Here is a 26,285-nt window from a genome sequence, read left to right as displayed (position 1 = left end):
ACGCAAGTGTAGGAGTTAAAGTTGGGCAGATCCAAAATGAAATCCAATCCTAGGTGTGACCAGGGTCGCGAGGAATAGGCAGTGGAAGTCACTTCTCCTCGGGAAGATTGTGTGGTATGCTGGTAACTGCACAGGTGGAACATCCTTGAAAAAAACTTTTGATTTCTCCGGACATGCCAGGCCACCAATATGGGTTGCGGATGAGCGAGAGGGTTCGTTGTTTGCCTTTATTCTGGTAGACGGGTAGCTTGGTCAGGGTCATGAATGCAGGAAAGGGCGTCAGCCCTTTGATTCTTAGTTCCCGGCCGATATGTCACGGGTAAAGAATAATGCCCATCTGGCTTGACGAGGGTTTAGGGGTTTGGCTTCCAGGAGGTACTCTAAGTTGCGATGGTCAGTGATAACTTCAAACGGATGATTGGCTCGCTCCAGCCAGTGACACCATTGTTCCAATGTTAGTTTGATGACTAGCAGTTCTCGATTGCGAATATCATAATTCTGCTCTGCCGGGGATAACTTCTTGGAGAAGAAGGCACACGGATGGAGCTTCAGTGGAACACCCTCCCCCTGTGATAACACCGCTCCCACATCGGTCGTAGAGGCATCTACATCAACAATGAAGGGTAATTCCGGGTTTGGGTGGACCAAAGTGGGAGCTGTAGTGAAGGCTAATTTTAGCTGGGAGAATGCCTGTGATGCTGCTGGAGACCATGAAAGATGCTTGGGCGTCTTTCGTAGGAAGGAAGTGAGGGGGGCTGCTAAGGTACTTAAGTTACAGATGAAGCTGCGATAAAAATTAGCAAAACCCAGGAATCATTGGAGTTCCTCAATAGAAGTGGGAATGGGCCAATGCCGGACAGCTTCCACCTTCTTCAGATCCATTTGTATACCCCTGGAATCCATGATGTAGCCCATGAACTGAATAGAGGAGCGGTGAAATTCAGATTTTTCGATTTTGAGGTACAGGTGATTTTTCCTAAGTCTTTGGAGGACCTGTGCCACGTGGAGACGATGATTGCCCTCGTTTTGTGAGTATATTAGGATGTCATCGATGTAAATGATCACAAACCGATGTAGGTAGTCCTGGAACAGCTCATTCATGAAGGCCTGGAATACAGAGGGTGAGTTGGCTAGTCCGAATGGCATGGCTTGGTATTCATAGTGCCCTGATAGTGTGATAAAGGCAGTCTTCCATTCATCCCCCCTCCGTATCTGGATGAGGTTGTACGCACTGCGCAGGTCTGACTTGGTGAAAATGGAAGCCCCTCTCAACATCTTGAGTGCCGCAGGTACCAGGAGAAGGGGATATTCGTACTGTACGGTCTGCTTGTTAAGGGCCCGATAGTCAATGCATGGTCTTATGCCTCCGTCTTTCTTGGCTACGAAGAAGAAACTGGAAGCGGCAGGGGATGTAGAAGGGCGTATGTAACCCTGACAAAAAGCCTCTTCTACATACTCTTCCATGGCCTTCTGTTCTGGGATGGATAGGGGATACACTCTTCCCTTAGGTAGGGTCACACTAGGCAGCAGTTCAATAGCACAGTCCCATGGCTTGTGTGGTGGTAAACTGGTGGCTAAATGCTTACTAAAAACATACTGGAATGTCCTACACTCTTCTGGGACTGCTATATCGTGCTGACCTCCGGGACTCTCGATGGTTGTGGCCTTGGAGGAGTGACTGGATTGATTTAGTAGTGGAAGACGGTCTAGTAGGGAGTTGTAGACAACTTTCAAAGCAGGAGGCACTCCAAGAGAGGATGTCACCAGTAGTCCAGGAAAGGTGAGGGTTATGCTGCTTTAGCCAAGGTGATCCCAGGATGATATCAGCAGTTGATCCATCCAGCACCAGCAAGGAGATCCTTTCATAATGGGTTACCCCAATGCGTAGAGTAAGGGACAGTGTACAGTGAGAAATAATACCTTTTCCGAGAGGTTTCCCCAGGATGGAGTATACATTCATCTTCTGGCAAGGGATTTGTGGGATGTGAAACTGGCTGACGAAGTTTCTGGAAATTAAGTTTCCCGTGAAGCCAGAGTCAATGTGGGCCTTCACAGGTTGCGAATATACGGGGCATTCAGGCATGAGATGACCTTCTGCTCCACAGTAAAGACATAGGTGTTGTCGAAGCCATCTTTGACGTTCAGCAGGTGAGAGATGGAAGGAGTCAACTTGCATCGGTTCGATGGCTGATGCTGGAGGATATGACACTGGGGAAGATAGTGCTACTGCGGTGGTGGCAGATGAAGTAGGAGGCGCTGCTAGCCTGTGATAATTGTAGGCCACTGACCAACGGCTGACAAGGACGATGATGAAGATGAAAATGATCTGAGAACTGGAGATCGGGAGTCGGGTAAGTCTTACGCACGATAGGCGAGTCCAGACGGTTAGGTGTCTGTGAGTGCGGGTTTATATGCATACGTCTTGATTGGGCAGAGGCAGGTGCAAGGACTTAATACTCAGGTGAGCAGGGAAGGTTGAGCTGTAGGGTCAGACGCTGGTTGGTTGGCTGGATCCGTGACAGCATGCACACACACGCACATATATAATATATATAGAGAATATGTACTTTTAAAAGATTTCATATAGATTTCAAATACACACCATCTAATGCAATTTTTTTTTTTTTTTGAAAAATACAATAATATATTTAATATATTTAATTACCTTTTTTTTTTAGCTGTGACAGTGACATAATTATTTTCGTTGTTTCCATGCGTGTCTCTCGTAGTGCATCTTTGTGTTTTGTGATGTTTTAATGTGAAGCTCTTTTCATCTATCTGTCTCCTCAAAGAACAGTATAGAATATAAACTCATTTCTGAAACTCATGTTCACTGACGACATGCTTTGGATGATTATAGATAATTATCCCTGATGTGACCTGAATGGTTTTATAGGGTTGTGTGGGAGTGTATTAATCAGAAGAGACTCATTAAACGCTCACAAACGAGCGCAGCGGGGGTCTTATTCATTCTTGGCACGCTCAGCTTTTGTCTTATGAGTTGATTTGTAAGAGAACAACAGAAGAGCACGACGAAGAGCCTGAAACTCTGCTTCAACTCTCGATGGAAGAATAAATCCCGTTAGAAGTTATTAATGCGTTTGATTATTTTAATTTCACACATATGTGCTTCCTCTGAGGAGTCATGAATAAGCACACATTCCTCTGACGTGACTCTTTCTGAGGATGTTTCAAACATTTCAGAAATTATTTAGCTGTGTTTTTCACGGTTGTGTAATGACTCTGTGATCGTCTCTGGGCCGTCTTCACTCACGCTGTAACACTATGGGGATGAAACCACTGAAATACATTCAGCTAAATCTGACAAAAACTGCTTATAGAGGCGTCCTGAAAGAGGAAAATGGCTCCTAAGGGAATAAACACAGTCCTTTAGTCATCATCATCAGTTTTATTTAATTAAAAAAAGTCTGTGCTCAGAATGAAATACTAGTGTACTGAGTATTGTGCCTTATATAAAACAGTATGCACAAATGTGATTTATGATTATCACATGGCCTCATTATATAACATGTTTAATTCAGTGAAATAAAGCTCATAAATAACTTGTTTAGTGTGAAATCTGATTAGATCATAGCAGATCTTATGGCATGCAGTATCTCTTTCTTTCATTATACTCATTTTGACAAATGCATTCATTGATTTTAGTGAAAATTGCATAGTCTGTGAACAAAATTGACTGAATGAATGAAAAATAATAGTATAACATCTCAACAAAGCCTGTGTGTGCCAGTTTAGTTTGCATGGGGAAACATGTATATAATATATTTTTTATTCTATTATTTATATATTCTATCATATATAACTATATAAAACATTAATATTAATTAAATTATATTACATATGTGTGTGTAGGTATTGTTATATTTCACATATATTTTTGTAAAAATATTATTTAATATAACATTATATATATTATTAAAATATTTTGTTATATTCTGTAATTATATTTATTTAATTCATGCATTAATAATAATTTTATTGTAAACCTTATAAAATACTGGCCATGATATTTGATTTCAGTATATGTAAATAATGCATAAAATATACTAATATTATATTATTTAATTGCATTTATTTATTTATTACTTTAATATCGTTGGGACTTTTGTTTGTATTTTTATCTTTCATATTTTTTAGTTTATTAATATTTTAATTACTGGCCATTGCACTGCATGAACATGTTTAGTTTAAAATCTTTCTGTAAATGGTGTGTGTGTGTGAGAGTGTGTGTGGCCTCTGCACACGCTCTGAAGCAGATTTCCTGTGGTCTCGGTGCCAGGAACAGCTTCACTGAGCCTGTAGTCCTGCGAGCTGCAGTCAGAGCCCGAGAATCTGAAACATTCAAACATCTCACATCAAATGATGGAGCAACATCTGGAGCCCGAGCCTGAGGCGACACATCCACAGCAGATCAAACACACGTCAGCGAGTGTGTGTGTGTGTCAGGAGTTCCCCGTCTCTAGATGTGTGGAGTGATGTGTGTGTTTGTGCCCTGTAATGATCCGTCCTGTGGAAGATCACAAACTTCTTCAGGTTCTCCTGGGAAGTTCCTGCTTACAGGTTCTGAGATCCTAATTATGTTGTGATGTGTTTGCAAGACATTTTTGTTGGAAATAAAACAAGCCTTTGTTGTATTTCCTGGCAAACACAAGAAAAGTAGCAACAGTATAGCAGCGGTGTGAAGTGTCTGTGTGTGTGTGTGTGTGTCTGTGTGTGTGTGTGCGGCTCCAGACTGACCCTCATCATGATGGACGAGCCCTTCAGCTGTCCAGTTCTTCCTGCTCTGATCAGTGAAGGTCACTGTGTGACGCCCGTGTTGTGTCTGCTGTCTGCATTAAGAGCCGAGAGAGTATGTGTACGTGAGAGTGTGTGTGTGTGTGTGTGATTGTGAGAGTGTGTGTGTGTGTTTGTTAATGTGAGTTTTTAGTGTGTGTGTGAAGCACATTTTTTAATCACCCAGTTTTTTTTTTATATCGGTATATGCATTTTTTGAGGTTTGTGTTGTTTTTTCAGCAACATATTGCAAGACCAGTGAGTGATGTTTATGGCCAGTGTTCTCCTTCAGGTCCTGTACCACTGTAACATCAGAATCATGTTTGCATCTTTGAACTTACTCCATGATGTGAGTAATCAGATTGATGTTAGATGTGGTCAGAGGATTCATTACTGTGATCCAGTGATAATCTGCTGGATGTCAGCGGCCCTATAGAGTTACACACACACACACACACACACACACACGCACACAAGCCCCTAACAGGTCAGACAGGTTTACAACAGATCATATTTTAGTCTCAATAACAGCTTTTGTATATGGAAAGGTGGTTGCTGGACTAAATATTTTAGGAAACTTGAGTGAAATTTATATTCGTACATGGGAGGAGCGACAGCCTGTGTGTGTGTGTGTGTGCGTGTGTGTGTGTGTGAGCGCATGTGAGAGAGACAGAGAAACTTGTCAGTTTATTATTTATTGTCCATTTTATGTATGAGTATATATACATATATTATGCATTGCCTATTTGCAGTATTTTCATTTCATTTTAATTGCAGCAACAGTGCAAAACTAAGTGTTTTGGCAATGTGAATGTGAAAATATTTGTCATGCCAGTGAACTGAGAGATTCTGACAGGTGCATTATATCCTTCATTGTATAAACGTTTAATAGAAAGATATTTTACATTTTCTAGTAAATGCATCTGAATTATTGCAACTGCTCTGAAATGGTGACACATCTTCTAGCAACTCACCTTTTTACTAATTTTAAACCACTAGAAAGAAGTGAATCACAGACAGATGGAGACTGAATCATCTCTTAAATAATGTGATGGACCAAAATTCGTAAAAAAATATGAGGTAAATTATCTACAGCTTTGTTAATGTAAATATTTTTTGACCATTAAAAACTAAAACTGTATTTTCCATTATTTTTGTTTTAAAAAATCCTTAGAAAGAAAGAGAAAGAGAGAATTTAGAATGATTTCTGAAGATCATGTGACACTGAAGACTGGAGGAATGATGCTTAAAATACAGCTGTACATCAAATTGCACTTTAACACAGATTCACATATAAAAAGATATTTTGAGTTTCCCCTCGGTTGTGACGTCACACGACTCGATGGAGAACATGACTTCATCTGCCGTCATACCTCTCTCTCTCTGTCTGGGTTTTTCTCGGGAGATCCCGCCTGACTCACACGTCTCCGTTCTGCCTCCAGTTTCCTGTGAAGACACAGCCGTGTGGGAAAATGTCCAGTCATCACTTCACCACCTCATGGAAACACAGAGCTCGATGTGAGGCTGGAGGATCTACATCTGTCCCTCACGATGCTCCAGAACATGAGAGTGAAGATAGACACACAACAACCACACCATGACATTACAGGAGTGTTTAATGTCTGTAACACACACAACACAATCAAACTCATCTCCACACACTCTTTCACATGAGAACATGCCTCTCTCTCTCTCTCTCTCTCTCTCTCACACACACAAACACACACACAAACACACACACACACACACACACACACACGCACAATCTCCATTTGTTGCTGGTAATCAAATATGTCACAGCCAGTTGTTTCCAGCTGCACTTAAACACGTGTGTGTGTGTGTGTGTGTGTGTGTGTGTGTGTGTGTGTGAGAGTGAGTGAGTGAGTGAGTGAGTGAGTTCTGGTATTCCCTACACTCTAAAAAATGCTGGGTTATTTCAACCCAAATTTGGGTCAAATTTGGACTAACCCAACTTTTGGGTTACAAATGTTATGTAAAAATGGTTTAGTCCATATTTGACCCAAATTTGGTTTGAAACAACCCAGCATTTTTTAGAGCGTATGTTATGAGTACCAAATGTCCCACAATTTTTTGAAATACCAGTAAATGTTGACCTTGTGGGGGATTTTTTAGGTCCCCATGAGGAAACAAGCTCAAAAATCGCACAGGTGTTTTAAAAGTGTTTTAAAAATCTAAAATAGCAGAAAGTTTTCTGTGAGGGGAAGGTTTAGGTGTAGGGTGAAATGAACTTATAAAACACGGAATCCCAACGTGTGTGTGTGCCAAAATATAACGGTTCATCCAGATATTGTTAGTTATTATTAGTAAAACTGTGGCATCAGATAAATAGACTGATAGGGACTCAGTCAGTCAGCATCATTTACTGGAGGAACAGTAGGATGATCATGTGGCAGAAACTGTGATTACTTCGATAGACACATAGACCTTCTGGGAAGTCTTTACATGAGATTTGGTGGAATTTTTTGCCCATTCATCCAGTAGAGCATTTATAAGGTCAGAAACTGATTTTGGATGAGAAGATTTGGTTCACAAGCTCTGTTCCTGTTCATCCCAAAGATGTTTGATGTGGTTGCGGTCAGGATTTTGAGGTCTTCTTAGCCAGACTTATCCATCTGTATCTTTCTGGACCTTGCATCATGCTGGAATAAAAAAGCCCTTCCCCAAACTGTTCCCACAAAGTTAGAAGCACATCATTGTCCAAAATGTCTTGGTATGCTGAAGCATGAAGATTTCCCTTCACCATCCCAACCCCGAAAAAAAAGCTCCATACCATCATCCCTCATTCAACAGACTTACATTCGGCACAATGCAGTCAGGCAGGTAATGTTCTCCTGGTTTCCATCAAACCCAGACTCACCCATCAGACTGTTTGATCGGTCACTCCACAGGTTTCCACTGCTCCAGAGTTCACTATATGTGTGATTTACATACTCAATCCCATGCTTGGCTTTGTAGTGCTGATATGAAGCTTCATGCAGCTGCTCGGCCATGGAAACCCAATCATGAAGCTCCACCGCACAGTTTTTGAGCTGATAATAATGCCAGTGGAAGTTTGGAGCTCTTTAACTCTGAATTCATTAGAGTATGTCGACTTTTTGTGAATCTTTGACTTTATGTGGAGTTTATGATGTTCATAAATGCTTCCGCTTTCAATCCTTGATTGGGAAATCAGCGACACCTGCGACCCACCGCCGGTCTCGAGTCCCACGTAGGAGATAGAAGGATATAAAACTGGAGCGACGATAGTGGAGGACAAGAGAGGACCAGGCCTGGGCCTTATTTTATATTTTGGTTTTTATTTGAGCACACCAGTCGTCCGTGAGGGGCTGGTGTGCTGTTTTGTGTTTATTTTGAATTATTAAAATGTTATTTGATTGTCAACCGGTTTCCGCCTCCTTCTTCCCGATGAATACAAAGGTTTTATTATTACAGAGATGTAGCTCTGCACTGGTTTATTTCTTATTTGTCAAATCTTTCTCCATAGTGCTTGGAGATGCCTCCTCTTCTCATGCTCCTTTCCCAGCCAGCAATCACATGTGGGGCCCAGATAGGTTAAGTACGGGTTCCATGGTTACTGTGTGGGCATGGGCTTTGGCTGGGTGAAATCAGCGGGTCCCACGTAGGTTTTGTAGTATGAGTCCCACATAGGAAGCCCATATGAGCTGATTACATGGGCCCCATAAGGGACAGGCATGGGCCATTTGGGCATGGGTTTGAACTGGGAACACATATATGGGTCCTGCATGGCAGAGGCACAAAGTAACTATGTAGGCCTATTGAGTTATGTAATTACTTACTGTAAAATTTTTAGTAACTTGTAGTAACTCTACATGTAGGTTAATCAAGCATGTTGAGATTGAGTAATTGTAACTCAATACATTTCAAGTCATGCTAGTGACCAAATAAAAAACATTGCATACATGTAGATCTTTTACCAAAACAATCCATCAGTCATTTTTGTTAGTCGTGCAGAAAATGAAAAATGTAACATCCCAAAAATGTAAAAAACATTAAAATAGATCAAAGTTTACGCTGTGTTGAATTATGCTGATAAGTGGACTCTCAGAAAGGTTGCAGGTCTATCGTAACACTTCAAATAATAGTCCAGTCCCAGACACCTGTCCCTTGGGGCAGAAACACATATTTAGACAACTAGGGATGCTCGATATTATCAGCCGATTTTGGCTTTAAATTCAATATCTGTAAATATCGGTATCGGTTTAAAGATCCTTACAGAGCCCACTTTAAGCCCGTAGGGGCATTCACGGTTGAATCCTGGTGCAAGCCCACTTTAATCCACTTTAAACTTTGGGGTGGTGTTGGCGCAGTGGATAAGACACATGCCTTTGGTGTGAGAGACCCGGGTTTCGAATCCACTGTGAGACACCAATGTGTCCCTGAGCAAGACCTGAGTGCGACCTCTGACATAAATAGCAATTGTAAGTCGCTTTGGATAAAAGCATCAGCTAAATGTAAACCCCTTTAGGCAGGTAGGGCCCAAATGGGTCTGACATGAATTACCTGGTTAAGATCCTACATAACACCCTTATATATCCCTTTTAAAGCTCATCTGGGCATCCACGGATGGATCCTGGGTGCAAACCCAATTAGACCCATTTGGGCAGGTGTGACATGACATGAATTGCCCAATTAAGACCCATGCAGTACCCTTATAGTTCCCACTTTTAGTATGTCTGGGCTTCCATGGCTTGCCCCAATATGGATCCCGGGTGCAAGCCCATAATGGGGCCCACATTTGCTGCCCATGAAGCCCTCATCTGGGCCCCACATGTCATTGCTGGCTGGGTTGTTTTGTGGGGTCCCTCAGGGATCTATTTTGGGTCCCCTTCTGTTTACTATCTACATGTTACCCCTGGGTCAAGTTATGTACAATTATGACATTGGGTTCCACTGCTATGCAGATGATATGCAATTGTATGTCCCAGTAAAGCCTGGAACTGAAACATCCCATATTTTGTCATGGTTCATCAAAAGAAAAAATTGGATGTCAAGTTTTTTTTTGTTTTGTTTTTTTTTTAGTTGAATGACTCCAAGTAAGAAATGCTTTTAATTACCCCATGCCCCCTCGGTAGTGCTAGTTTTAATAATTTCTCCTCTAGTATGGGTGCCTTATCTAATAATTTTCAAAAAGAGGCTTGCAACTTAGGTGTACTTTTTGACTCAGAACTGTCTTTTGATGTTCAAGTGACTAAAGTGGTTCAGTCTTGTTTTGCACAAGTAAGGCAACTAATGAAGATAAAGTCATTAATTTCTTTGGCAGATTTGGAAAAGGTCATTCATGCTTTTATTTCATCAATATCTGATCATTGTAATGCAATCTCCAAAGATTGCAGCTGATTCAAAATGCTGCTGCTAGGCTTTTGATGCATACTAAGAAAAGTCGCCACATTACACCAATTCTTGCTGCTCTTCACTGGTTGCATCTTAGTTTTAGAATCGATTTTAAGATTTTGTTGCTTGTTTTAAGGCCTTGACTATATTTGTGATTTATTAATCCCTTATGAGCCTGACCGCTGCTTGAAAGTCGAGATTCTAAAATCTCGACTTGTTACCAAAGGTGACATCGCTTTTGTTATTCGTGCGCCAAAGCTATGGAAATCCCTGCCTGGGGATATAAGCAGGCTCCTACTATATACTCTTTTAAGTCTCTTCTTAAGACTCATTTTTATTGTATGGCTTCTTAATTTGGATGGAATTTTTGTGTATTTTGTTACTGTACTGATCTTTTTATTGTAAAGCAGTCTGTAACTTTGTTTTAAAAGGTGCTATATAAATAAATGTTTTCTTAATACCACTTACAGTTGAGCATGGAATATCTAGCAGGGATGCGTTTTCACAAACTGACTTACTACAGAGATGGTGTCATATCACAGTCACACACTTGAAATCACTGAGCTCTTCAGAAAAACAAATTTTTCCACCAATGTTTTTAAATAAGTAGTGCTGTATTGTACACACCTTTGGAAGTGGGTCTGATTGAAAAACCTGAGTTCAGTAATGAAGAGGAATATTCCAATACTTTTGTCTATATAATGTAGACAGAGGAGTTATTGTGTATCACTTTTTAACATCTCAAAGAAACACACACTCACAGTGTTACTCTGTCTTTAAGGATGTTCTGTGCAGCTGTTAAGCTGGGCCAGGTGTGTGTGTGTGTGTGTTTTCGAGATTGAGCTGGCTGGGACAGAAGGAATTCTGAAAACAGAGAGGAAAGGAAGCAGACGAGAGGGAGGGGCAGATGAAATGGATCTGGTTTGGAGATAAACTGCTCCCATAGCAACCGTCCCAGAGTTATGAGAAGTGCAAACACACACACACACACACACACGCATACACACACAAACCCAACTTAATGTGTCCAGGTTTTCAGTGTTAAAGCAGTCTGGTCTGTGGAGTTTGTCCTTGTGTAGATGGTTTGGTAAATGTAAATATCCTAGCTGTATGTGACATTCTTCTTTCAGACAAATACAATCATATATATATATATATATATATATATATATATATATATATATATATATATATATATATATATATATATATATATATATAAATGTCCTGGCTCTTCCAGGTTTTAAAATGGCAGTGAATTGTTGCTTCTGATCCAAAATCCAAAAGAAGTCCAATAAAGTGCATCCATCCATCATAATGGGTGGACTATCCCTTTAATTGAATAAAGATCGACAGACATATGGATTGTTGACTTAAATTCCATTCAATCATTTAAAATATTGGGTGAACAGATGACTGACTCCTAAAATTAAGTTTAAGAGTTTTATTAAAATCTTCTAACACTTTCTTTGTCAACTAACCCTAACCTACCCTAACATTAACCCTAACCCTAAACCTACCCTAACAGTCTACTCTAAGAGTTAGTAGACGTAGTTGCAAATTAATGAGAATAAGTTGACATGTAGTTACAAAGTTACTTATAGTTAGGAGAATGTCTAAAGTGTACTATCAAAATAAAGTGTAACCAAATTATTTAAATAATTTAAACAATCTTAAATTAAGTTGGATAAACATGTTTTTGACTCTTAAATTAAGTTCAATAATATTACATTTTAATAAGGTAATTATTTTTATGGTTTATTTGTAAGTTAAGCAGATACACTGAATTCAGATGCTGTTTCACAGATTGTCACCAGGAATTAATTTACAGACTTACATTTGCAAATAAAAAGCCATAAGGGCAGTTCAGAGGAATATTAATCAATCAGTCATAAGAGCTCATTAATGACATCAAAAGACACATGTGCAGAAGAACCTTTGTTCTGTTTTAATGCTTTATTCTTTGATGCAACTTTAACACACAAAAGCAATTAAAGTTGACGGCTCAGTGTGTAGAACATCTGGCAACGTTACACATGCATCCACACACACATCTGAACATTTCTACAAACCTGAAGGGTGACAGTAAGAAACAGTAGTACTGTACTGTTTTACACAAGCTAAAAATTCATATTTAATCAATGAGATCTTTCTAACAGTAGAGCAGTCGACACAAATTGATGTAAATATGAGTCTGTGCTCTATATCTCCAGTAATGTGTCTCCGTAAGATGAGATGTAAATGATCCGCACATATAACACAGTGATTGAGAGCTGAAGAAATCAAGGCTCCTCAGAAGATGTGAGATGTTCTGGAGACTTGGGAAGCTCATTCCTCCGCTGAGGAACAGTGAAAGTAAAGCTTCTGGAAACAAACGCTCCTCAAAAGATCCTGAGGATCAGATTTGAGACTCTAAAACATGATTGATGGAGAATCAAGTAAAGCTGAGCTGCTTCAGTCCAGGAAGAGTTCATCTGGAGATATTACTGACCTTATTCTGACCATTACTTGATCAAAATCAGACAATATTTGACACATTTGTACAATTAAACTGAAAGAGCTTTAAGCTATCAATCAGAGATGGAAGACATGAGGAGATTCAGTGAGAAACAGGTGTATCGTTGCCACACAATTTTTAAGTTTTCGTTCGGGCGGGAGACATGGGAATGTCGAAATTCTTTTTTTTATTGACTCCACTCAGCACTTAAACCAAATAAAGGACTTAATATATATATATATATATATATATATATATATATATATATATATATATTGGGGTGTAACGATAAGCGTATTCGTATTGAACCGTTCGGTACGAGGCTTTCGGTTCGGTACGCGGTACGCATTATGTACCGAACGGTTCGTTGGACTAATTAATTTTACTAGGAAAATAATTAAAAAATTTTGAAATATAATGATATGCGTTCAACAAGGTAGCCCAATAACCGATACGACATAACAGGCAACACCCCTGACACCCCCGAAGAAGAAAAAAACACCAACTAATATGTTTATGTTAGGCTACTCAGTCAGGCGCTCGCTCACTCAGTACGCGCTGAAGGCTCGTTGCAAAATGGCCAATGCGTTTAACAGACCAGAAATAGAAGTTCCTCCAATAACCAACAGGTCTGGTGTTTGGGTGCACTTTACCAATCGATCGGGGCATCCAAACAAGCACGGAAATCAAAATGGACTAGTAGTACTCTACTGTGTCTGAATTTTTCTGAGCAGTACGATACAATTAACAGGCCTGCGCGTTATTAGATAGAAGAACTGTTATAAATAGAACGTATGCACGGGCAGTTTTGAAAACTCCACCTACTTTGCTCTTGGCATAGTGCAGCACAAATCGCGTTGTATCTGAAGGGCAACGTTGAGCCCAGCGCATACCGTGTCCTATGTGAAAGACCCTTTAGCCATTTTGCAACGAGCCTTCAGCGCATACTGAGTGAGCGAGCGCCTTACTCTGTAGTGGAAAATGCAGGTTTTAAGAACATGCTTAAGACTCCTAATGTTTGATAGTTTCTTTTATCCTGTTAAATCAGTGAACTGGTCAGAGCAACTAATGGCTATTTTGAGTGTGTGTGTGTGTGTGTGTGTGTGTGTGTGTGTTTGTTTGCACATGTTTGTGTTTTGGACTGAACAGGAACAGGAAAGTGATAAACATCCATTACTTCTCTCGGGATTCGTGGGGACTCTGAAACACACAGTCGCTCTGAGAATAATTACACCTGAACGACAGACAGAGAGAGGAACATTTGTAAACCATTACCAGACCATTTCCTCTGCTAATACAGGATGTGGCTGAAACAATTGTCCCATGATGCTGTTGTAATATTAAACTCCAGTGTGTGTGTGTGTGTGTGTGTGACGGATAGAGTGTACAAACTACATCAGAACTTTCAAAGTCATCAGAGTTTCTGATGACTTTGGAAAGGTTCCTCTTTAAAGTTCAGGACCTGGAAGAGCGAGTGAATCCCTGATCGGGCCTCAGTCAAGACTTCGGGAACTGAAGTGTGTGTATGAGAGCGAACAGGAAGTCCATGTTTGACACACACAATGTTTTATGGTTCAGAGGCGGTTAATGTTTGCCAAGAGCGAGAGAGCTGTAATTGCTCAGAGAGACAGAGACAGATCTCCTTACATTAAATATGCACATAAATCAAACTTTGTTTTCAAAATATTGTTTATTTTAGTTCTGATGTTTAAAAATTGTATACATTGTATGAACAGCAGGCTGAAACTTTGAGAAAATGGAAAAAAATATGTATATAAAATAATTTGACAAAAAAAAAATTATTTTGATTATCTATGATTAAGATTTTTCTTTGTGTATTATCCTTTACACAATTATTTGCTATATTGTTGAGAAAATAATCTGTAATTTTTACGTGAGGATACATTTAATCTGACTGTTATTTCACTGACAGAAGTATTAATGTCATGAAGAGAAAAGAAGAAGAGACTCTATAACATCTGACTGTTACTGATTCATCATGCAGCTCAAAGCATTATGGGTAGAATCTCTCGTCAGTCTATTCTGATTCATCAACACAGTTTCACTGATGATCCAGGATTAATCCAAAACCCAGGATAGAGCATCTGAGTGAATGTGGTCTGTACTGTGTGGATGAGGCTCATTTTGTCAGAGACGCTGAAGAAGGACAGAGTTCCTTCTCTGTGATCCACAAACACTCCTGTTCTCCTGCTGATGGACTTCACAGAGAGAGAAGTATTTATCTTATTGTGTCTGAATGAGTATCTGGATGAAGAGCAGAACAAACTCCAGGACTGATCATTAGATCCAAACCAACACTCATTACCCCGTCCCTTCCTGCTGATGCTCTTATATGACACTGATATACGAACACTTCCACTCCACTCAATCTCCCAGTAACAGCGTCCACACACACTCTCTCTACACAACACCTGATACACATCATCAAATCTGTCTGGATGATCAGGATACGACTGATCTCTGCCAGTATTAGTAATCACTCTGTTGTTCTCAGACAGATGGAGGAGTTTATTCACTGTGTTCAGATCCAGAGTGAACTGATGGGAATCTGATGGAGATAAAACACATCAGAATCAGGAATTATGAATCCGTTTGATCTTTTCATGTTCAGTGTATCATCAGTGTCTCAGTACAGATGAACAAATTCACAAAACATTGTTAAGAAATCTCTTATTAACAGCCTTTTTTTTCTTATTTTCTAAAATGAATAATATTTTGTATATTGTATTTTGGATTGTAGTTTTCTGAAGTGACACAGATGACTGATAATGTAACCAATAATGTGTCATGATTGTGTATAACACAACATTTGGCTGGAATACAGTAACAGCTTTACAAAAATGAGTCAGTTAGGGAGCTCATTTATAATTTTAGTCTATAAATACAGCATAATCTTGGCAGTAAAAAAGTGCAGTATTCTGCATATATAAACATGGCATACACAAGATAAATTTACTGTGGTTTAGATGATAATACAAAAAAATATGATTTATTTTTCAACTTTAATAGCTAGACATCTTGTATTGTGTAAATGGAAGGACAAATCTCCACATAATTTCAGTCAATGGATTAGGGGGCCCATTTCTCTCTATTTGGCAGCCAATGCTGACACACATATAGCAAATGTCCATCCATCCATCCATCATCTTCCGCTTATCCGGGACCGGGTCGCAGGGTGCAACAGTCTAAGCAGAGACGCCCAGACTTCCCTCTCCCTAGCCACTTCTTCCAGCTCTTCCGGGGGGACCCCGAGGCGTTCCCAGGCCAGCCGGGAGACATAGTCCCTCCAGCGTTTCCTAGGTCTTCCCCGGGGCCTCCTCCCGGTGAGATGTGCCTGGAACACCTCCCTGGGAAGGCGTCCAGGAGTAATCCGAAATAGATGCCCGAGCCACCTCATCCCTATCTCTAAGGGAGCGCCCAGCCACCCGACGGAGAAAGCTCATTTCGGTCGCCTGTATACTGGGATCTTGTCCTTTCGTCATGACCCAGAGCTCATGACCATAGGTGAGAGTAGGAACGTAGATTGACCGTTAAATCGAGAGCTTTGCCTTACAGCTCAGCTCCTTCTTCACCACAACAGAACGGTACAGCGACCGCATTACTGCAGAAGCTGCACCGATCCGTCTGTCAATCTCCCGTTCAATCCTTCCCTCACTCGTGAACAAGACCCCAAGATACCTGAACTCCTCCACTTGAGGCAGGAACTCTCCACCAACCTGAAGTGGGCAATCCACCCTTTTCTGAATGAGAACCATGGCCTCAGACTTGGAGATGCTGATTCTCATCCCAGCCGATTCACACTCGGCTGCAAACCGTCCCAGTGCACGCTGAAGGTCCTGGTCTGAGGAGGCCAACACGACAACATCATCCGCAAAAAGCAGAGACGAAATCGTATGGTCCCCAAAACGGAGACTGTCCGGCCCTTGGCTGCGCCTAGAAATTCTGTCCATAAAAATTATGAACAGAACCGGTGACAAAGGGCAGCCCTGCCGGAGTCCAACATGCACCGGGAACAGGTCTGACTTACTGCCGGCAATGCGAACCAAGCTCTTGCTCCAGTCGTACAGGGACCGAACAGTCCTAAGCAGGGGGCCGCCGACCCCATACTCCCAGAGCACCCTCCACAGGATGTCGCGAGGAACACGGTCGAATGCCTTCTCCAAATCCACAAAACACATGTGGACTGGTTGGGCAAACTCCCATGAACCCTCCAGCACCCTGGAAAGGGTATAGAGCTGGTCCAGTGTTCCACGACCAGCACGAAAACCACACTGCTTCTCCTGAATCCGAGGTTCCACTATTGGCCGAATTCTCCTCTCCAGTACCCTGGCATAGACTTTTCCAGGGAGGCGGAGAAGTGTGATCCCCCTATAGTTGGAACACACTCTCCGGTCCCCCTTCTTGAAAAGAGGGACCACCACCCCGGTCTGCCAGTCCAGAGGTACTGTCCCCAACCACCATGCGATGTTGCAGAGGCGTGTCAGCCAAGACAGCCCCACAACATCCATAGACTTGAGGTACTCAGGGCGGATCTCATCCACCTCCGGTGCTTTGCGACCGAGGAGCTTTTTAACTACCTCGATGACTCCAGCCCGGTTGATGGATGAGTACCCCTCCGAGTCCCCAGCCACTGCTTCCTCAACAGAACACAAGTCGGTGGGATTGAGGAGATCCTCGAAGTAATCCTTCCACCGCCCGACGATATCCCCAGTTGAGGTCAACAAGTGCCCATCTCTCACTGTAAACAGTGTTGGTAGGGCACTGCTTCCCCCTCCTGAGGCGTCGAACAGTTTGCCAGAATCTCTTCGAGGCCAACCAATAGTCTTTCTCCATGGCCTCACCGAACTCCTCCCAGGCCCGATTTTTTGCCTCCACAACTACCCAGGCTGCAGTCCGCTTAGCCTGCCGGTACCTGTCAGCTGTCTCCAGAGTCCCACAAGCCATCCAGGCCCGATAGGACTCCTTCTTCTCCTCACCTCTCCTTGAACTGTCACCTTATCGTGGTGGAGAGGTTTGAGTACCCGAATGATCCTGGGAGCTATGTTGTCTGGGGCTATATGCTCCAGGTAGGGTCTCCCAAGGCAAACAGGTCCTTGGTGATGGGCCAGACTAAAAACAGTTCACAAACCCCTTATGTCAAAATTTATATCAAGGACTGTGACGTCGCCCGGCATGGCGCAGCCGGGGCCCCACCCTGGAGCCAGGCCTGGGGTTGGGGCTCGTATGCGAGCACCTGGTGGTACTGTAGTAGTTCTCTAGTACTGTGGGATTTATTTATTAACAATTATATGCTTGAACTTTACAGTTTCTAAGCTATTTTATTGAGAAATCACAGAACAGTGTTGACAGTATTTCCACGCTGATTGATTCTGTGCACGAGTGATCTGTGCGTGACGTAAGGGCTGCTGTCTGTAGTCTGCGTGTATGCGTTACAGTGCAGCAGTGCATTAGATTAGCGATTCACTGACTGTACAATAAGCTGTTTAGAATGTGCGTTTTCCCGTTCAGTTTCAACCATCTAGTAATATAATCACACATGTTTTGTGGACCTTTCGGAGTATACATTTATTTGACATTTTAACTGTTTGGAAATGGTGCGTAAATGTGGAAGTCCTTCAAACATTTATTATCCTGTTTCGCCCTCTATAGGACCGGCGACTAGTCAACGTCAAGCTTTTAAAGCGTCATATCAGAGCATTGAAGTTGACTAGTCGAATAGTCGGTGCCACCCCTAGTACGTACATATACAGGTGCTGGTCATATAATTAGAATATCATCAAAAAGTGTATTTATTTCACTAATTCCATTCAAAAAGTGAAACTTGTATATTATATTCTTTCATTACACACAGACTGATATATTTCAAATGTTTATTTATTTCAATTTTGATGATTATAACTGACAACTAAGGAAAATCCCAAATTCAGTATCTCAGAAAATTAGAATATAACTTAAGACCAATGCAAAGAAAGGATTTTTAGAAATCTTGGCCAACTGAAAAGTATGAAGATGAAAAGTATGAGCATGTACAGCACTCAATACTTAGTTGGGGCTCCTTTTGTCTGAATGACTGCAGCAATGCGGCGTGGCGTGGAGTGGATCAGTCTGTGGCACTGCTCAGGTGTTATGAGAGCCAGGTTGCTCTGATAGAGGCCTTCAGCTCTTCTGCATTCTTGGGTCTGGCATATCACATCTTCCTCTTCACAATACCCCAGAGATTTTCTATGGGTTTAAGGTCAGGCGAGTTTGCTGGCCAATTAAGAACAGGGATACCATGGTCCTTAAACCAGGTACTGGTAGATTTGGAAACTGTGTGCAGGGGCCAAGTCCTGTTGGAAAATGAAATCCCCATCTCCATAAAGTTGGTCAGCAGCAGGAAGCATGAAGCGCTCTAAAACTTCCTGGTATAGAGCTGTGTTGACCTTTGACCTCAGAAAACACAGTGGACCAACACCAGCAGATGACATGGCACCCCAAACCATCACTGACTGTGGAAACTTTACACTGGAATGCATAGTCGATATAAAAAATTGGATGACGAGTAATTTCTTACTGCTAAATTCAGAAAAAACAGAGGTGTTAATCATAGGGCCTAAAAACTCTGCTTGTAATAACCTAGAAACCTGTCTAAGACTTGATGGTTGCTCTGTCAATTCTTCGTCATCAGTTAGGAACCTAGGTGTGCTACTTGATCGCAATCTTTCCTTAGAAAGCCACGTTTCTAGCATTTGTAAAACTGCATTTTTCCATCTCAAAAATATATCTAAATTACGGCCTATGCTCTCAATGTCAAATGCAGAAATGTTAATCCATGCATTTATGACCTCAAGGTTAGATTATTGTAATGCTTTATTGGGTGGTTGTTCTGCACGCTTGGTAAACAAACTACAGCTAGTCCAAAATGCAGCAGCAAGAGTTCTTACTAGAACCAGGAAGTATGACCATATTAGCCCGGTCCTGTCCACACTGCACTGGCTCCCTATCAAACATCGTATAGATTTTAAAATATTGCTTATTACTTATAAAGCCCTGAATTGTTTAGCACCTCAGTATTTGAATGAGCTCCTTTTACATTATACTCCTCTACGTCCGCTACATTCTCAAAACTCAGGCAATTTGATAATACCTAGAATATCAAAATCAACTGCGGGCGGCAGATCCTTTTCCTATTTGGCGCCTAAACTCTGGAATAACCTACCTAACATTGTTCGGGAGGCAGACACACTCTTGCAGTTTAAATCTAGATTAAAGACCCATCTCTTTAACCTGGCTTACACATAACATACTAATATGCTTTTAATATCCAAATCCGTTAAAGGATTTTTAGGCTGCATTAATTAGGTAAACCGGAACCGGAAACACTTCACATAACACCGTACTTTCTACATCATTAGAAGAATGGCATCTACGCTAATATTTGTCTGTTTCTCTCTTGTTCCGAGGTCACCGTGGCCACCAGATCCAGTCTGTGTCCAGATCAGAGGGTCACTGCAGTCACCCGGATCCAGTACATATCCAGACCAGATGGTGGATCAGCACCTAGAAAGGACCTCTACTGCCCTGAAAGACAGCGGAGACCAGGACAACTAGAGCCCAGATACAGATCCCCTGTAAAGACCTTGTCTCAAAGGAGCACCAGGACAAGACCACAGGAAACAGATGATTCTTCTGCACAATCTGACTTTGCTGCAGCCTGGAATTGAACTACTAGTTTCGTCTGGTCAGAGGAGAACTGGCCCCCCCAACTGAGCCTGGTTTCTCCAAAGGTTTTTTTCTCCATTCTGTCACTGATGGAGTTTCGGTTCCTTGCCGCTGTTGCCTCTGGCTTGCTTAGTTGGGGTCACTTCATCTACAGCGATATCATTGACTTGATTGCAAATAAAAACAGACACTATTTAAACTGAACAGAGATGACATAACTGAATTCAATGATGAACTGCCTTTAACTATCATTTTGCATTATTGAGACACTGTTTTCCAAATGAATGTTGTTCAGTGCTTTGACGCAATGTATTTTGTTTAAAGCACTATATAAATAAAGGTGATTGATTGATTGATTGATTGACTGGACCTCAAGCAACGTGGATTGTGTGCCTCTCCTCTCTTCCTCCAGACTCTGGGACCCTGATATCCAAAGGAAATGCAGAATTTATTTTCATCAGATAACATAACTGTGGACCACTCAGCAGCAGTCCAGTGCTTTTTGAAGTGAGACGCTTCTGACGCCGTCTGTTGTTCAAGAGTGTCTTGACACAAGGAATGCGACAGCTGAAACCCATGTCTTGCATAAGTCTGTGTGTAGTGGTTCTTGAAGCACTGGCTCCAGCTGCAGTCCACTCTTTGTGAATCCCCCCCCACATTTTTGAATGGGTTTTGTTTCACAATCCTCTCCATGGTGTGGTTATCCCTATTTCTTTTACACCTTTTTCTATCACATCTTTTCATTCCCTTCGCCTCTCTATTAATGTGCTTGGACACAAAGTTCTGTGAACAGCCAGCCTCTTTTGCAATGACCTTTTGTGTCTTGCCCTCCTTGTGCCCGGTGTCAGTGGTCATCTATTGGACAACTGTCAAGTCAGCAGTCTTCCCCATGATTGTGTAGACTACAGAACTAGACTGAGAGACCATTTAAAGGCTTTGCAGGTGTTTTGAGTTAATTAGCTGATTAGAGTGCGGCACCAGGTGTCTTCAATATTGAACCTTTTCACAATATTCTAATTTTCCGAGATACTGAATTTGGGCTTTTCCTTAGTTGCCAGTTTGTTTTTTTGTTTTTTCGGGACAGCCACCTCCCAATTGAAAGTACCCAATAAATGATGATTTCACATATATTAAGCTTTCTGGTATTTTAAATATTATTGTGGGTTTCAATGCATAATGGAACGATCTTCCTAAACATCTAAGATCGAATATTTGAATGCTTTTTAAATGGGTTTTCTGGGTGTTGGACAGGAGTTTGCACCAATTCTGTAGAATGGCCTATAAATAATAATAGTAATAACAATATCGTTTTCCTTTTTTAAAATTGTTGTTATATAATGTAACATATAAAAAAAGACTTTGAACAAAAAAAGTAACTGTTCAAAAACACAACGCATTAAGATGTGAAGCCACATGCCTATCCAGCTGGATATGACAAAAATATTGTGCATGCTTATTATGATTATTACGATATCTACACATTTGAGAACTTTAAAATATACGGATCGCCCTCATGAAAATGTAAAAAAAAAAAAAAAAAGGAATTTCTCTTAAGAAGATTTTCATGAATCTAGGCCCAGATGAACAGATATCTGTTCAAATCATCATTTACATCATCAGTTCTAAAACTCTTCTTTCTCCTTCTACAGGAAGAACATGAAGACTCTCAGAGAGTTTTTCTGCTGGTTTTCTTACTGACTTACAATGTAGGAAGTCCTTCCTGGTCCAGAGATCAATGCTGGTGAATGGAACTGTGGAAATCAACAGACATGAACAGAGTGATTCTCATGATCCTGTATCTATTCCTAACACATTTCTAATATGATGTTCTTCATGATATGAGATGATGATGGACTGGTTTCTGAGAGCAGATGAATCTCCAGGACTTTACCTCTGTCTGAGATCTTCTTGAGCTGCTCTTTGCAGAAATCCTCCAGTTTGTCTCTCAGCTGATGGACAGATTCTCTCAGATCATCAGACGAGAAGAGAGAACTGAAGAGATCATCATTTACATCTGTAGATTCAGAAGGTGCTGAGAGAGACTGTAAACTCTACAGAAAACAGAAATCAAACTCATCAGCTCCACACTTCCCTCAATAACCTTCAGGAACATCAGATTTGATCTTTAGTAACTCTCCTCAATCCAGCACTTTCACAACATCAGCTTCATTCTTCTCATATTCATTAAATCACATTAGAGCTACAGATTCTAGTATTTGACACTTTGTTTGGATGATAAAACATCTCCTAAGAACATAAATGTTCATCTAACAGTTCAAGCACATCAATGGAGTCTCATTGTAGAGTTGAGTAGATTTGCTCAAAAGGTTTTGATCAGATTGACCACTTAAGAGTGGTTAGAGACCCGGACTTGAAAGCCATTTGTAAGCGGCGTCTCTTTCAGAAGAAGATGATCAGATGAGAGTCTGACTGATGATTATATAATAAGACACTCATGAACTGTTTCTCTGTGAGTCTCTGTCACAGCAGGATCTGATCAAGTCCACTATGATCCTGTTCTTCTAGATGTGTGTTACCTGCAGGAACTGGATGTGATCCTGTGTGTGTGAAAGCTGCTCCAGCTCAGCGTCTCTCCTCCTCAGATCATTGATCTCCTGCTCCAGTCGCTCCAGTCGTTCTTCAGCTCGACTCACTGCAGTCTTTTCCTGATCTCTGATCAGTCGTATCAGCTCAGAGCGGCTTCTCTCAATGGAGCGGATGAGCTCAGTAAAGATCCTCTCACTGTCCTCCACTGCTGTCTGTGCAGAGCGCTGTTAGGACACACAGTGATTCAGCTTCAGTGAGTCTGAACTGAGACGGAGACAAACTTCTCTTCTTCTCCAGACTCACCTTATGAGACTCCACAGTCTCTCTCAGCTGCTGGAGATCTTTCTCTCTCTGCTGGATTCTCTGCTGGAGCGTCTTCTGAGTCTCCATCAGCTGCTTCTGCAGGACAAACAGATGATCGTCAATCTCACAGAAAACTACTGACACTAAATCAGATTAAGGCCTATTTAAAACTGCAAGTGTAAGTATTATAAAAGTGAAACCGAAACAGACATTGCGCTCCACACTGACAGTGTATCTGTGTAGTTCAGCTGCAGCTCTACACAGGAAACAAACAGTCTTTTGGATCATAGCACTGAGCATTAACTTGGTCACGTGTTTTAAATACCTGTTTCTCTGTCCTCTGTGCTGCAGCTGATACAATGTCGTGGTTTTTATGTTCAATAATCGTACACAGCACACATATACATTTCTGATCAGTGCGACAGAAAACCTCGAGGATCTTCTCATGTTTCTGGCAGATCATCTCCTGCAGTCGTCCAGTGGCTTCAGTCAGATTGTGTCTCTTTCCTCTAAATAAGCTCTCATGTTGCTCGAGGTGATTCTGACAGTAAGAGTTCAGACACACCAGACAGGACTTGACGGCTCTGTATTTTCTTCCAGTACAGACGTCACACTGCACATCTCCAGCTCCAGCGTAACAGTCATCAGAGAGTCTGATCTTCTTCAGTTTCTCCACCACTTCAGCCAGCATGGTGTTTCTAGCTAAAGCAGGTCTTGGACTGAAGGTCTGTCTGCACTGAGGACAGCTGTAGACTCTCATCTGATCCTCCTGATCCCAGCAGTCTGTAATACAGATCTTACAGTAACTGTGTCCACAGGGAATAGCCACTGGATCCTTCAGCAGATCCAGACACACTGGACACAAGAACTCATCCTGAGAAAATCTGGCTTCTGCCATTTTACTGCTTGAATACAGAGACACAAACACACAACAGCTCAACTACACTTCAGTTTCTCTTTCTCTGAAATCATTTGTGATCCCTGTTTCCTGGTTCTGTGTCTGAGTCATGTGTGTAAAGCAGGTTTGTCTGCGAGTCTGTAAAGCAGGTTCCTTATTCCTGCTCCTATAGGTTCACAAACACTAACGAGCATGCTGGGTTTGCTTGTGTTAGGGGGACATTATTATAGGTGTAAAGGTTTTTCTACAATCCAAGTTGTATTTTAAATGCCTTACATTAACCCTACACATAAACCTATACCGCTCACACAAAACTCTCTGCATTTTTTGAATTTTTATCAACATAGTTTAGTATGTTTTTTTAAGCCATTTAGGAAGTGTCCTCATCAATGCTCCAGTTACTAACAGAACCTTGGTTTTTTTTTTTTTTTTGGACCAGAGGAACCTTTTCAGAGTTCCTAGAACTATTGGTGGTAATACCCACTTTTTTTGGCATGTTCGCATCGCAGGATCTAGGAACGTATTTAGTTCTCCGTTTAGGCAACTAAATTACTTCAGAGTAGGGTCTAAAGCAATTCTGTAGAAACTACCAGTGGCATAAGTGTACACTGATTGGCCAAACGAATACGAACAACTGGCTACCCAGCATTTTTTAAAAAGCTGTGTTTAAAAAATTATGCACCGAACATGTAAAAGCAGATGCTAAAATGTGATTTTGTAGTGGCTGTGCTTTCAATTAAATTAATATAAGCTTAATTCAAGATATGAAGGATTTTGAAAGTCTGACAGTAATAAGTGTTGAGTCTTACTGTAAGGTTAACCCTGCCTAGTTTAAATGTTTGAAGATGATTAACAGTTGAAAACATTTATGATGTTTTATTAACAAGGTCCGGGAGGAGCACCGTCAGATAATCAATCAATTCAGCAGAGAAGAGCTCCTTTAGATAAGCATCTTAACTAGCCTAATACGTGACCCAACAAACTTCTGCCCAATAACAGTTTTCTGGCATCCAGCCTTATCTGACCCAATGAACTGGACGCTCTACCACAAACCTCTGGCTCAAAGGCACCCCCTTCCCAAACTACTGGCCAAAAGGTCCTGCTTGAAAACCAGCTGTTCATAGCCAGCTTGTTCCACCAACAAGACAGGCATCGTAATCCCCAGCATCTCCTTATGCCTCGGCTTCTCTTCCCTTACTATTACCCTTCTGTTAACTCTGCTCCTTTTCCCTATCAATGGCCCACAGATGCCCGGGTAGCACCTCACCAGCCAGAAATGCAAGCCAACCCACCGCCCCTCCCTCAATTCCTTCTATCTCTACCTGCTTACTCCAAGCACCCTGGGCTAATATGTGTGTGAGGCTGCCTCTGCAGACAGTTACAGCCCCTCCTTCTCTTCCTTCCAACTTTATTCTTTAATCAAACCTTAGTTGATCTTATTCACTGCAGTCCCACTACCTGCCCCACCAAACTCTGCCGTATCGGAGCCATCCCCCTTGGCCAACAACATCAGGGCCCGTATTCATAAAGAATCTTAATGCAAAAAGTAGCTCCTAGTGACTAGTAAGTTAATAAAACGCTATAGATTAGATTGTGCAGGGATCATGTTTGTGACTGATCTTATTATAGATGTGCTAACATCTCCGACACAGCGCAGAAATGCCATAGCGCCAAAAATTAAAGTAATCACTACATTAGGATATTTGGCAACTGGGAAAATGCATCAGTGCTATAGTGATGATTTGGGTCTGTCACAAATCAGCAGATCCAGACACACTGCACATTTGAACTCCTTCTGATCCACTGAAATTCTTGTTTCTGTCATTTTACTGCTTGAATACAGAGACACAAACACAAAACAACTCAATTACACTTAAGTTTCTCTTTCTCTGAAATCAGGTGTTCCCTGGTTCTGTGTTTGAGTCATGTGTGTAAAGCAGGTTTGTCTGCGAGTCTGTAAAGAAGGTTCCTCATTCCTGCTCCTATAGAGTCACACACACTAAATAGCATGTTGGGTGTGCATGTTTTATGTGGATGTTATAAGTGTAATGGTTTTTCTACAATCCAAGCTGTATTTTCCATGCTCATACCTTAACCCTACACCATAACCTATATATATATATATATATAACAGCATTAAGTAATTTAATT

The 26,285-nt window shown here is 41.4% G+C and overlaps 1 protein-coding gene across 1 annotated transcript; it reads right to left on the bottom strand.

Moving 5' to 3' along the window:
• Positions 1-14,564: 14,564 nt before the first annotated feature.
• On the bottom strand, positions 14,565-24,191 carry LOC113058115 (tripartite motif-containing protein 16-like). The gene is made up of 7 exons (XM_026225807.1): positions 23,562-24,191; positions 23,237-23,332; positions 22,924-23,157; positions 22,278-22,437; positions 20,225-20,240; positions 16,956-16,996; positions 14,565-15,233 (listed from the first exon to the last, which is right to left on the bottom strand). The coding sequence occupies exons 1-7, from the start codon at positions 24,132-24,134 to the stop codon at positions 14,716-14,718; spliced, it is 1,638 nt and encodes a 545-aa protein (XP_026081592.1). The 5' UTR covers positions 24,135-24,191; the 3' UTR covers positions 14,565-14,715.
• Positions 24,192-26,285: the final 2,094 nt, after the last annotated feature.

This window comes from Carassius auratus, chromosome 39 (genome assembly GCF_003368295.1).
Source record: "Carassius auratus strain Wakin chromosome 39, ASM336829v1, whole genome shotgun sequence".
Taxonomy (NCBI): domain Eukaryota; kingdom Metazoa; phylum Chordata; class Actinopteri; order Cypriniformes; family Cyprinidae; genus Carassius; species Carassius auratus.
The sequence above is the reverse complement of the archived record's forward strand: the minus strand, read 5'-3'. Positions and strand labels throughout refer to the sequence as shown.